The sequence below is a fragment of the Ascaphus truei genome, chromosome 5 (genome assembly GCF_040206685.1).
Source record: "Ascaphus truei isolate aAscTru1 chromosome 5, aAscTru1.hap1, whole genome shotgun sequence".
In the NCBI taxonomy this organism is placed as follows: Eukaryota; Metazoa; Chordata; class Amphibia; order Anura; family Ascaphidae; genus Ascaphus; species Ascaphus truei.
Window position 1 is genome coordinate 4647793 of NC_134487.1, and position 12974 is coordinate 4660766.

The 12974-nt window shown below is 56.4% G+C and overlaps 1 protein-coding gene across 3 annotated transcripts in view; it reads left to right on the forward strand.

Moving 5' to 3' along the window:
- Nucleotides 1–10633, forward strand: part of DENND6B (DENN domain containing 6B) — a 119356-nt gene extending 108723 nt beyond the window's left edge. For all 3 annotated transcript variants that reach the window (XM_075599252.1, XM_075599254.1, XM_075599253.1), the window contains 6 exons: nucleotides 1508–1597; nucleotides 5254–5307; nucleotides 6970–7079; nucleotides 7362–7464; nucleotides 7664–7738; nucleotides 9691–10633. In XM_075599252.1, the coding sequence (XP_075455367.1) occupies nucleotides 1508–1597; nucleotides 5254–5307; nucleotides 6970–7079; nucleotides 7362–7464; nucleotides 7664–7738; nucleotides 9691–9813 (555 nt within the window). In that variant the 3' untranslated portion in view covers nucleotides 9814–10633. The remainder of the gene's footprint in view (nucleotides 1–1507; nucleotides 1598–5253; nucleotides 5308–6969; nucleotides 7080–7361; nucleotides 7465–7663; nucleotides 7739–9690) is intronic.
- Nucleotides 10634–12974: the final 2341 nt, after the last annotated feature.

Genomic DNA, 12974 nt, shown 5'->3' on the forward strand with positions numbered 1-12974 from the left:
AGAAAGGGCTCCAATCCCAGCAGGACTGAGGGTTCTCTTCCTCCACCCACTCTCATTCAAGTCACAGAGATATCTAGAATGAGAGTGGAAGGATGGGCTTTGGCCGTGGCAAGCCCGAGCTTCCCACAAACAGGGGAGGTATGTAACAGGGGAGTTATCCCTGTTCAGGTAATGTGCCTCTAATCCAGCAGTGTGGTGGTTGACTGCTGGTAGTCAATTAACAAACACCACATGCCTGATTAGATGGCTTAGAAAAGCCTGTCTTTTGAGACTGGAAGAGAGACTCCTTAGCTCACACCTGAGCTGAACTTGGAGACAAAGAGTCTTGAGCCCTGCCAGAAGAAACAGCAGAGCTGCTTTCAAGACACAGGGGAAACTTCTAAACCTGAATGCTGACAAACCCTGAAGAAAAGGTAGCAACCAGGGACAGAGAAGATTTTCCCTCCAAACCACAAGGAACAGATAAGACTTTCATTTATAAGACTTTATTATATCTGTTCATTTCATGCTATATGTTTGGGGCTGGGAGACATGCTTATCTAAGGGAGTTGTGAACTGCATAGTATTTCACTAGAAATACTCCCAAGTGAACAGAAGCTTTGTTTACCCCTTGTTTGGATGATTTCCTGATGTTAAGGAAACAGGCGCAATAAAAGGCTTATTTAATTTCACTTTAATCAGTCTCCCTTGCATACCTCTGTGAGCGTCCCTGTGAGTTGTTGGTTTGTGTGCCTGGTTACACACGGTGTTGGGCACCCTGTGAGTTGTTGGTTTGCGTGCCTGGTTACACACTGTGTTGGGCACCCTGTGAGTTGTTGGTTTGTGTGCCTGGTTACACACTGTGTTGGGCACCCTGTGAGTTGTTAGTTTGTGTGCCTGGTTACACACTGTGTTGGGCACCCTGTGAGTTGTTGGTTTGTGTGCCTGGTTACACACTGTGTTGGGCACCCTGTGAGTTGTTAATTTGTGTGCCTGGTTACACACTGTGTTGGGCACCCTGTGAGTTGTTGGTTTGTGTGCCTGGTTACACACTGTGTTGGGCACCCTGTGAGTTGTTGGTTTGTGTGCCTGGTTACACACTGTGTTGGGCACCCTGTGAGTTGTTAGTTTGTGTGCCTGGTTACACACTGTGTTGGGCACCCTGTGAGTTGTTGGTTTGCGTGCCTGCTTACACACGGTGTTGGGCACCCTGTGAGTTGTTGGTTTGTGTGCCTGGTTACACACTGTGTTGGGCACCCTGTGAGTTGTTAGTTTGTGTGCCTGGTTACACACTGTGTTGGGCACCCTGTGAGTTGTTGGTTTGTGTGCCTGGTTACACACTGTGTTGGGCACCCTGTGAGTTGTTGGTTTGTGTGCCTGGTTACACACTGTGTTGGGCACCCTGTGAGTTGTTAGGTTGTGTGCCTGGTTACACACTGTGTTGGGCACCCTGTGAGTTGTTAGTTTGTGTGCCTGGTTACACACGGTGTTGTCGCACACACCGCTGACGCACCATTTCTTCCCGCAGGGTCTCCAGAAGACGCTTCCCTCTTCCACACTCAGCTCCATCCTCCGCAGACACCTGTTTGAACTCACGCAGAGCTTCATACTCCCTGTGGTAAGACTCCTGTACCCTCCTGCACTGTCCCTGTGGTAAGACCCCCGTACCCTCCTGCACTACCCCTTTGGTAAGACCCCCGTACCCTCCTGCACTGCCCCTGTGGTGAGACCCTGTCCCCCCTACACTGTCCCTGTGGTGAGACCCCGTCCCCCCTACACTGTCCCTGTGGTAAGACCCCGTCCCCCCTACACTGTCCCTGTGGTAAGACCCCCGTATCCTCCTGCACTGTCCCTGTGGTAAGACCCCCGTATCCTCCTGCACTGCCCCTGTGGTAAGACCCCCGTACCCTCCTGCACTGCCCCTGTGGTGAGACCACGTCCCCCCTACACTGTCCCTGTGGTACGACCCCGTCCCCCCTACACTGTCCCTGTGGTACGACCCCGTCCCCCCTACACTGTCCCTGTGGTGAGACCCCCGTCCCCCCTACAATGTCCCTGTGGAAAGACCCGGTCCCCCCTACACTTTCCCTGTGGTAAGACCCCGTCCCCCCTGCACTGTCCCTGCGGTAAGACCCCGTCCCCCCTGCACTGTCCCTGTGGTAAGACCCCGTCACCCCTACACTGTCCCTGTGGTAAGACCCCGTCCCCCCTACACTGTCCCTGTGGTAAGACCCCGTCCCCCCTACACTGTCCCTGTGGTAAGACCACGTTCTCCCTACACTGTCCCTGTGGTAAGACCACGTCCCCCCTACACTGTCCCTGTGGTGAGACCCCCGTCCCCCCTACACTGTCCCTGTGGTAAGACCACGTCCCCCCTACACTGTCCCTGTGGTGAGACCCCGTCCCCCCTGCACTGTCCCAGTGGTAAGACCCCGTCCCCCCTGCACTGTCCCAGTGGTAAGACCCCATCCCCCCTGCACTGTCCCTGTGGTAAGACCCCGTCCCCCCTACACTGTCCCTGTGGTGAGACCCCCGTCCCCCCTACACTGTCCCTGTGGTAAGACCCCGTCCCCCCTACACTGTCCCTGTGATAAGACCCCGTCCCCCCTACACTGTCCCTGTGGTAAGACCCCTGTCCCCCCTACACTGTCCCTGTGGTAAGACCCCCGTCCCCCCTACACTGTCCCTGTTGTAAGACCCCCGTACCCTCCTGCACTGCCCCTGTGGTGAGACCCCGTCCCCCCTACACTGTCCCTGTGGTAAGACCCCGTCCCCCCTACACTGTCCCTGTGGTGAGACCCCCGTCCCCCCTACACTGTCCATGTGGTAAGACCCCGTCCCCCCTACACTGTCCCTGTGATAAGACCCCGTCCCCCCTACACTGTCCCTGTGGTAAGACCCCTGTCCCCCCTACACTGTCCCTGTGGTAAGACCCCCGTCCCCCCTACACTGTCCCTGTTGTAAGACCCCCGTACCCTCCTGCACTGCCCCTGTGGTGAGACCCCGTCCCCCCTATACTGTCCCTGTGGTAAGACCCCGTCCCCCCTACACTGTCCCTGTGGTGAGACCCCCGTCCCCCCTGCACTGTCCCTGTGGTGAGATCCCCGTCCCCCCTACACTGTCCCTGTGGTGAGACCCCCGTCCCCCCTGCACTGTCCCTGTGGTGAGATCCCCGTCCCCCCTACACTGTCCCTGTGGTGAGACCCCCGTCCCCCCTGCACTGTCCCTGTGGTGAGATCCCCGTCCCCCCTACACTGTCCCTGTGGTGAGATCCCCGTCCCGCCTGCACTGTCCCTGTGGTGAGACCCCCGTCCCCCCTGCACTGTCCCTGTGGTGTGACCCCCGTCCCCCCTACACTGTCCCTGTGGTAAGACCCCCGTCCCCCTTACACTGTCCCTGTGGTAAGACCCCGTCCCCCCTACACTGTCCCTGTGATAAGACCCCGTCCCCCCTACACTGTCCCTGTGGTAAGACCCCTGTCCCCCCTACACTGTCCCTGTGGTAAGACCCCCGTCCCCCCTACACTGTCCCTGTTGTAAGACCCCCGTACTTTCCTGCACTGCCCCTGTGGTGAGACCCCGTCCCCCCTACACTGTCCCTGTGGTAAGACCCCGTCCCCCCTACACTGTCCCTGTGGTGAGACCCCCGTCCCCCCTGCACTGTCCCTGTGGTGAGACCCCCGTCCCCCCTGCACTGTCCCTGTGGTGAGACCCCGTCCCCCCTACACTGTCCCTGTGGTAAGACCCCGTCCCCCCTACACTGTCCCTGTGGTGAGACCCCCGTCCCCCCTGCACTGTCCCTGTGGTGAGATCCCCGTCCCGCCTGCACTGTCCCTGTGGTGTGACCCCCGTCCCCCCTACACTGTCCCTGTGGTGTGACCCCCGTCCCCCCTACACTGTCCCTGTGGTGAGACCCCCGTCCCGCCTGCACTGTCCCTGTGGTGAGATCCCCGTCCCCCCTGCACTGTCCCTGTGGTGAGACCCCCGTCCCCCCTACACTGTCCCTGTGGTGAGACCCCCGTCCCCCCTGCACTGTCCCTGTGGTGAGATCCCCGTCCCCCCTGCACTGTCCCTGTGGTGAGACCCCCGTCCCCCCTACACTGTCCCTGTGGTGAGACCCCCGTCCCGCCTGCACTGTCCCTGTGGTGAGATCCCCGTCCCCCCTGCACTGTCCCTGTGGTGAGACCCTCGTCCCCCCTACACTGTCCCTGTGGTGAGACCCCCGTCCCCCCTGCACTGTCTCTGTGGTGAGACCCCCGTCCCCCCTGCACAGTCCCTGTGGTGAGATCCCCGTCCCGCCTGCACTGTCCCTGTGGTGAGACCCCCGTCCCGCCTGCACTGTCCCTGTGGTGAGATCCCCGTCCCCCCTGCACTGTCCCTGTGGTGTGACCCCCGTCCCCCCTACACTGTCCCTGTGGTGTGACCCCCGTCCCCCCTACACTGTCCCTGTGGTGAGACCCCCGTCCCCCCTACACTGTCCCTGTGGTGAGACCCCCGTCCCGCCTGCACTGTCCCTGTGGTGAGATCCCCGTCCCCCCTGCACTGTCCCTGTGGTGAGACCCCCGTCCCCCCTGCACAGTCCCTGTGGTGAGACCCCCGTCCCCCCTGCACTGTCCCTGTGGTGAGACCCCCGTCCCCCCTGCACTGTCCCTGTGGTGAGACCCCCGTCCCCCCTGCACTGTCCCTGTGGTGAGACCCCCGTCCCGCCTGCACAGTCCCTGTGGTGTGACCCCCGTCCCCCCTGCACAGTCCCTGTGGAGAGACCCCCGTCCCCCCTGCACTGTCTCTGTGGTGAGACCCCCGTCCCGCCTGCACTGTCCCTGTGGTGAGACCCCCGTCCCGCCTGCACTGTCCCTGTGGTGAGACCCCCGTCCCGCCTGCACTGTCCCTGTGGTGAGACCCCCGTCCCGCCTGCACAGTCCCTGTGGTGAGACCCCCGTCCCCCCTACACTGTCCCTGTGGTGAGACCCCCGTCCCGCCTGCACAGTCCCTGTGGTGAGACCCCCGTCCCCCCTACACTGTCCCTGTGGTGAGACCCCCGTCCCGCCTGCACTGTCCCTGTGGTGAGACCCCCGTCCCGCCTGCACTGTCCCTGTGGTGAGACCCTCGTCCCGCCTGCACTGTCCCTGTGGTGAGACCCCCGTCCCCCCTGCACAGTCCCTGTGGTGAGACCCCCGTCCCCCCCTGCACAGTCCCTGTGGTGAGACCCCCGCCCCCCCTGCGCTGCCCCTGTGATACCTCAGAGTAACAGCTGCTTATTCTCTCTGTCTCTCAGGAGCGATACATGGGCAGCCTGATGCCTCATTACAGCTCCATCACCGCCTGGAAGGTAACGCGCCAACATCCCCATCCTTTCCCACTGCGCACTGCAGGCGTCTTCAGCTCTGAAATAGTTAACTCTTACACCCTATGTTGCCAGAGTCTATTCCACTAACACGTCTCGCACACCCACCCACCTCCCTCTGCCCACCCCACTATCACACAACACACAACACACAACACAACCGTGTCTTCTTCCACAGTGTCCCCCCAGATAACGGTGTCTCCTGGCATAGTGTGTATTGTATGTCTTTATTTATATAGCGCCAAAAGTGTACTCAGCGCTTCACAAAGAATACAGTACAGGGAATTATAATAAAACAATAAGTGCAGCAAAGTCAGAGTCAGACAATAGGAAAGGAAATCCCTGCCCCGAAGAGCTTACAATCTAAGAGGTTTAATGGGAGACTTACAGAGACAGCAGGCGAGGGAGTAAGTGCTGTAGATGGCTGTGCTTGGTCACAATGTCTGGTAGGAGTGACTGAGTGTGGGACATTAGCCATGAGGGCAGGCTGTTGGGATGCTTGATTTGTGGGGTAAAATTTAAGGAAGGTCAGTGTTAAATGAAAAGGTTAACACCATTTACAGGGGAAAAGGTGTCAGGGAGGCATGAGTGAGATCAGGTGTGTATGTCTGGCTTCAGGCTTAGGGGAGATCCCCAGCAGCAGGAAGGAGGAGATAGAGGATGTGTGTGTGGGTGTTTTTTATTGAGGGGTAAATAAGTTGTTGGGAGAGAGGTGTATAAATAATGGTGCAGCGGGGAGTGGGGAAGGAGTGAGGAAACAGTAAACAGAAAAAGAAATAGGGAGGGCATAGTGAGATGCAGTAGGGAGGGCACAGTGAGATGCAGTAGGGAGGGCATAGTGAGATGCAGGAGGGAGGGCATAGTGAGATGCAGTAGGGAGGGCATAGTGAGATGCAGTAGGGAGGGCATAGTGAGATGCAGTAGGGAGGGCACAGTGAGATGCAGTAGGGAGGGCATAGTGAGATGCAGTAGGGAGGGCACAGTGAGATGCAGTAGGGAGGGCACAGTGAGATGCAGTAGGGAGGGCATAGTGAGATGCAGTAGGGAGGGCATAGTGAGATGCAGGAGGGAGGGCATAGTGAGATGCAGTAGGGAGGGCATAGTGAGATGCAGGAGGGAGGGCATAGTGAGATGCAGTAGGGAGGGCATAGTGAGATGCAGGAGGGAGGGCACAGTGAGATGCAGGAGGAGAGATTCACAGGTACTGGAGGATAAAAATGTAAAAATAAATCACAGCTGTTAAAAGTTAATGTCTCACAGTGGCAACGTTGTAATGCAGAGTCCAGATCTTCCTCCAATCTTCATCTCCAAAATTAACTCTTGCAGACACTTTAGATATGACACTTATGATGGGACGCTTTTGATGTTACACAGCCATATGGCTCACAGCCACGTTACACTGACTTAAGTGCCCTAATCACATGCATGTGACTAACACTTAAGGGAGGGGGTTTGTCTAATCAACTCAGACATACCAAATAGTTAATTAGATTATCATTTCTCTCTCAATTGATAGGAATCAGCTCACAAACATACCCCAAAAGCCAATTAAATCTTCATTTCTCTGGTTGGTAGAATGCAGCTCAATGACACATACCCCACAAGCCCATGCAATCCCACCCCAGATAACGGTGTCTCCTCGCACAGAACCCCCCGCAGGTGCGGCCGTTCCAGCAGGAGGAGCTCATGAAGACGCTGGAGCACACCGGGCCGCAGCTCGGCTCCGGGATAAAGGGGGACTGGATGGGTCTATACAGGTGAGGGGGAGAGAGGGGACGGGGTGTCATGGGAATGTCACCGTATCTCCCTTTGCCTCTATTAGATTGTAAGCTCTTATGGGGAGAGGGTCACCTACCCGAGTCTGGGTCACTTACCAGAGACCTGAGGGTCACCTACCTTGGGATGTCCATGTTACAGAGGCCTATCACCCCTCCTATTATTGGTTACTTCATTCAGGGCACGCCCCCTCCTCTCCTCTGACTGGCTGGTCCCTCCCTCCTCTCCTCTGATTGGCTGTTCCCTCCCTCTGTCGCCTGCAGGCGCTTCCTGAAGTCTCCGCACTTTGAGGGTTGGTACCGACAGAAGCAGCGAGAGATGAGCCAGCGGCTGGAGACTCAGCACCTGCAGGTCATCTGTGAGGCGGTGAGTCCTGCAGAGCATTGCGACCCTCAGTCCAGCCTGCCTGAGCCCCGCAGAGCATCTCTACCCTAACACCCGGCTGCCTAAGCCCAGCAGAGCATCGTAACTTTAACCCCAGCCTGCATGGGTCCTGCAGAGCATGGCATCCTAGCCTCTGAGGGTGACACAGGAAGGATGTTATCCTTGTTTGTCTTTCCTGCAGAACATCGCAGAATGGATAAAGAACAAGTCAGAGGTGGAGATTGTGGATTTGGTGCTAAAACTGCGAGACAAACTGGTAATGCATAACCCTATGTCACTGTGTCACTGTCTGTTTCCATCACTTTGTCACCGTCTGTATCCATCACTGTGTCACCGCCTGTATCTGTCACTGTGTCTGTGTCACCGCCTGTATCTGTCACTGTGTCTGGGTGTCACAGTCTGTATCCGTCACTGTGTCACCGTCTGTATCCGTCACTGTCTGTATCTGTCACTGTGTCTGGGTGTCACCGCCTGTATCTGTCACTGTGTCTGTATCACCGCCTGTATCTGTCACTGTGTCTGGGTGTCACAGTCTGTCTCTGTCACTGTGGGAGTCCCTGGGCTGTGATAACACGCGTGTCTCTGTCACTGTGGGAGTCCCTGGGCTGTGATGACACGCGTGTATCTGTCACTGTGGGAGTCCCTGGGCTGTGATGACACGCGTGTATCTGTCACTGTGGGAGTCCCTGGGCTGTGATAACACGCGTGTATCTGTCACTGTGGGAGTCCCTGGGCTGTGATAACACGCGTGTATCTGTCACTGTGGGAGTCCCTGGGCTGTGATGACACGCGTGTATCTGTCACTGTGGGAGTCCCTGGGCTGTGATGACACGCGTGTATCTGTCACTGTGGGAGTCCCTGGGCTGTGATGACACGCGTGTATCTGTCACTGTGGGAGTCCCTGGGCTGTGATGACACGCATGTATCTGTCACTGTGGGAGTCCCTGGGCTGTGATGACACGCGTGTATCTGTCACTGTGGGAGTCCCTGGGCTGTGATAACACGCGTGTCTCTGTCACTGTGGGAGTCCCTGGGCTGTGATGACACGCGTGTATCTGTCACTGTGGGAGTCCCTGGGCTGTGATGACACGCATGTATCTGTCACTGTGGGAGTCCCTGGGCTGTGATAACACGCATGTATCTGTCACTGTGGGAGTCCCTGGGCTGTGATAACACGCGTGTATCTGTCACTGTGGGAGTCCCTGGGCTGTGATAACACGCGTGTCTCTGTCACTGTGGGAGTCCCTGGGCTGTGATAACACGCGTGTATCTGTCACTGTGGGAGTCCCTGGGCTGTGATAACACGCGTGTATCTGTCACTGTGGGAGTCCCTGGGCTGTGATGACACGCGTGTATCTGTCACTGTGGGAGTCCCTGGGCTGTGATGACACGCGTGTATCTGTCACTGTGGGAGTCCCTGGGCTGTGATAACACGCGTGTCTCTGTCACTGTGGGAGTCCCTGGGCTGTGATAACACGCGTGTATCTGTCACTGTGGGAGTCCCTGGGCTGTGATGACACGCGTGTATCTGTCACTGTGGGAGTCCCTGGGCTGTGATGACACGCGTGTATCTGTCACTGTGGGAGTCCCTGGGCTGTGATGACACGCGTGTATCTGTCACTGTGGGAGTCCCTGGGCTGTGATGACACGCATGTATCTGTCACTGTGGGAGTCCCTGGGCTGTGATAACACGCGTGTCTCTGTCACTGTGGGAGTCCCTGGGCTGTGATGACACGCATGTATCTGTCACTGTGGGAGTCCCTGGGCTGTGATGACACGCGTGTATCTGTCACTGTGGGAGTCCCTGGGCTGTGATGACACGCATGTATCTGTCACTGTGGGAGTCCCTGGGCTGTGATGACACGCGTGTATCTGTCACTGTGGGAGTCCCTGGGCTGTGATGACACGCGTGTATCTGTCACTGTGGGAGTCCCTGGGCTGTGATAACACGCGTGTATCTGTCACTGTGGGAGTCCCTGGGCTGTGATAACACGCGTGTATCTGTCACTGTGGGAGTCCCTGGGCTGTGATAACACGCGTGTCTCTGTCACTGTGGGAGTCCCTGGGCTGTGATGACACGCGTGTATCTGTCACTGTGGGAGTCCCTGGGCTGTGATGACACGCGTGTATCTGTCACTGTGGGAGTCCCTGGGCTGTGATAACACGCGTGATTATTACAATGATATAATAGTCTCTCTCCCCCTGTAGCTGAGAGCGCACAGACAGCATCTTCCCGTGAGCGCTACTTCCCTGCAAAGACTGGGGTGTCACATTGATGCAGTGATCTGCTCGCTCCCCGAAGACCTGCAGAGCATCCTGCACCCCAACTAAGAACCCGCAGAGCGTCCCGCTCCCTCACTGAGACCCGCAGAGCGTCCCGCTCCCTCACTGAGACCCGCAGAGCGTCCCGCTCCCTCACTGAGACCCGCAGAGCGTCCCGCTCCCTCACTGAGACCCGCAGAGCGGCAATCCGACATCCCCCGACAGATCCTCCCCCCACACACCCGACAGATCCCCCACACCCCCCCAATAGATCCTTGCCCCCAAACCCCTCAACAACCTGATAGATCCCCCCCACACACACACTCCCAACAGATCCCCCCTTCCCACTTTCCTTTACATATTATGCCGCGATTAATATAACAGTCCCGAATTTATTTTGGGTTTGCAATCCAATGAAAGCACTCGGGCATGTAGCAACCTTTTATTTTTACAGCTGTTTCCTTGATAAGGATTTGTGTAACCGCTCAATCCCAAAACACAAACTGTAGAAAGCACAATACTATATCCCCAGGGAACATGCAACCCTATCTACATACAGGGATCCCACAGGCGGCCATGTTTAATACCTTCCCAGGCAGATGGTCCAACGACGCCTGCAGTGTATTAATATATTTTAATAGTTGAAACTTTAAAGAGCGGCTTTTAGGATTGTGGGTAAGGATGAGACGTGTACCTACGGGGATGACGTGGCCGCGGTTATAACGTGTGGCCGCGGGACGGTTTAACTCTGCGGGTTTGGAACAGTTTGGATAGTATTGATCTTCGTCTCTCGGTGCTGTGCTATATCTTACTTGTATATTTATCGATCTGCATGTGTAAATTATTCCATTTCTGTTGTAGTTGTTATTAAATAAATATCGCTGTTTAATGGCTTTGTTTGATACAATCATCACCCAATCACCCACCCAATCACCCAATCAGTAATCACCCAATCACCCAATCACCCACCCAATCACCCACCCAATCACCCACCCAATCACCCACCCAATCACCCACCCAATCAGTAATCACCCACTCAATCACCCACTCAATCACCCACTCAATCACCCACTCAATCACCCACTCAATCACCCACTCAATCACCCACTCAATCACCCACTCAATCACCCACTCAATCACCCAACCGAATAGACACAATGTGTGAAAATGCAACATGTTAGTAACATAGTAATAACGGACGGGAACATGCCTGGTGTCTGTGTGTATATATATATATACCCCAGCGGGGATAGATTTAGTGCCCCGGGTCCCTTCTGTCTCTGTGTATACCCCAGCGGGGATAGATTTAGTGCCCCGGGTCCCTTCTGTCTCTGTGTGTATACCCCAGCGGGGATAGATTTAGTGCCCCGGGTCCCTTCTGTCTCTGTGTATACCCCAGCGGGGATAGATTTAGTGCCCCGGGTCCCTTCTGTCTCTGTGTGTATACCCCAGCGGGGATAGATTTAGTGCCCCGGGTCCCTTCTGTCTGTGTGTATACCCCAGCGGGGATAGATTTAGTGCCCCGGGTCCCTTCTGTCTGTGTGTATACCCCAGCGGGGATAGATTTAGTGCCCCGGGTCCCTTCTGTCTGTGTGTATACCCCAGCGGGGATAGATTTAGTGCCCCGGGTCCCTTCTGTCTGTGTGTATACCCCAGCGGGGATAGATTTAGTGCCCCGGGTCCCTTCTGTCTGTGTGTATACCCCAGCGGGGATAGATTTAGTGCCCCGGGTCCCTTCTGTCTCTGTGTGTATACCCCAGCGGGGATAGATTTAGTGCCCCGGGTCCCTTCTGTCTGTGTGTATACCCCAGCAGGGATAGATTTAGTGCCCCGGGTCCCTTCTGTCTGTGTGTGTATACCCCAGCGGGGATAGATTTAGTGCCCCGGGTCCCTTCTGTCTGTGTGTATACCCCAGCGGGGATAGATTTAGTGCCCCGGGTCCCTTCTGTCTGTGTGTATACCCCAGCGGGGATAGATTTAGTGCCCGGGTCCCTTCTGTCTGTGTGTATACCCCAGCGGGGATAGATTTAGTGCCCCGGGTCTCTTCTGTCTCTGTGTGTATACCCCAGCGGGGAAAGATTTAGTGCCCCGGGTCCCTTCTGTCTCTGTGTATACCCCAGCGGGGATAGATTTAGTGCCCCGGGTCCCTTCTGTCTGTGTATACCCCAGCGGGGATAGATTTAGTGCCCCGGGTCCCTTCTGTCTCTGTGTGTATACCCCAGCGGGGATAGATTTAGTGCCCCCGGTCCCTTCTGTCTGTCTGTATACCCCAGCGGGGATAGATTTAGTGCCCCGTGTCCCTTCTGTCTCTGTGTGTATACCCCAGCGGGGATAGATTTAGTGCCCCGGGTCCCTTCTGTCTCTGTGTGTATACCCCAGCAGGGATAGATTTAGTGCCCCGGGTCCCTTCTGTCTGTGTGTATATACCCCAGCGGGGATAGATTTAGTGCCCCGGGTCCCTTCTGTCTCTGTGTATACCCCAGCGGGGATAGATTTAGTGCCCCGGGTCCCTTATGTCTCTGTGTATACCCCAGCGGGGATAGATTTAGTGCCCCGGGTCCCTTCTGTCTCTGTGTATACCCCAGCGGGGATAGATTTAGAGCCCCGGGTCCCTTCTGTCTGTGTGTATACCCCAGCGGGGATAGATTTAGTGCCCCGGGTCCCTTCTGTCTGTGTGTATACCCCAGCGGGGATAGATTTAGTGCCCCGGGTCCCTTCTGTCTGTGTGTATACCCCAGCGGGGATAGATTTAGTGCCCCGGGTCCCTTCTGTCTGTGTGTATACCCCAGCGGGGATAGATTTAGTGCCCCGGGTCCCTTCTGTCTCTGTGTATACCCCAGCGGGGATAGATTTAGTGCCCCGGGTCCCTTCTGTCTGTGTGTATACCCCAGCGGGGATAGATTTAGTGCCCCGGGTCCCTTCTGTCTCTGTGTGTATACCCCAGCGGGGATAGATTTAGTGCCCCGGGTCCCTTCTGTCTGTGTATACCCCAGCGGGGATAGATTTAGTGCCCCGGGTCCCTTCTGTCTCTGTGTATATACCCCAGCGGGGATAGATTTAGTGCCCCGGGTCCCTTCTGTCTCTGTGTATACCCCAGCGGGGATAGATTTAGTGCCCCGGGTCCCTTCTGTCTCTGTGTATACCCCAGCGGGGATAGATTTAGTGCCCCGGGTCCCTTCTGTCTGTGTGTATACCCCAGCGGGGATAGATTTAGTGCCCCGGGTCCCTTC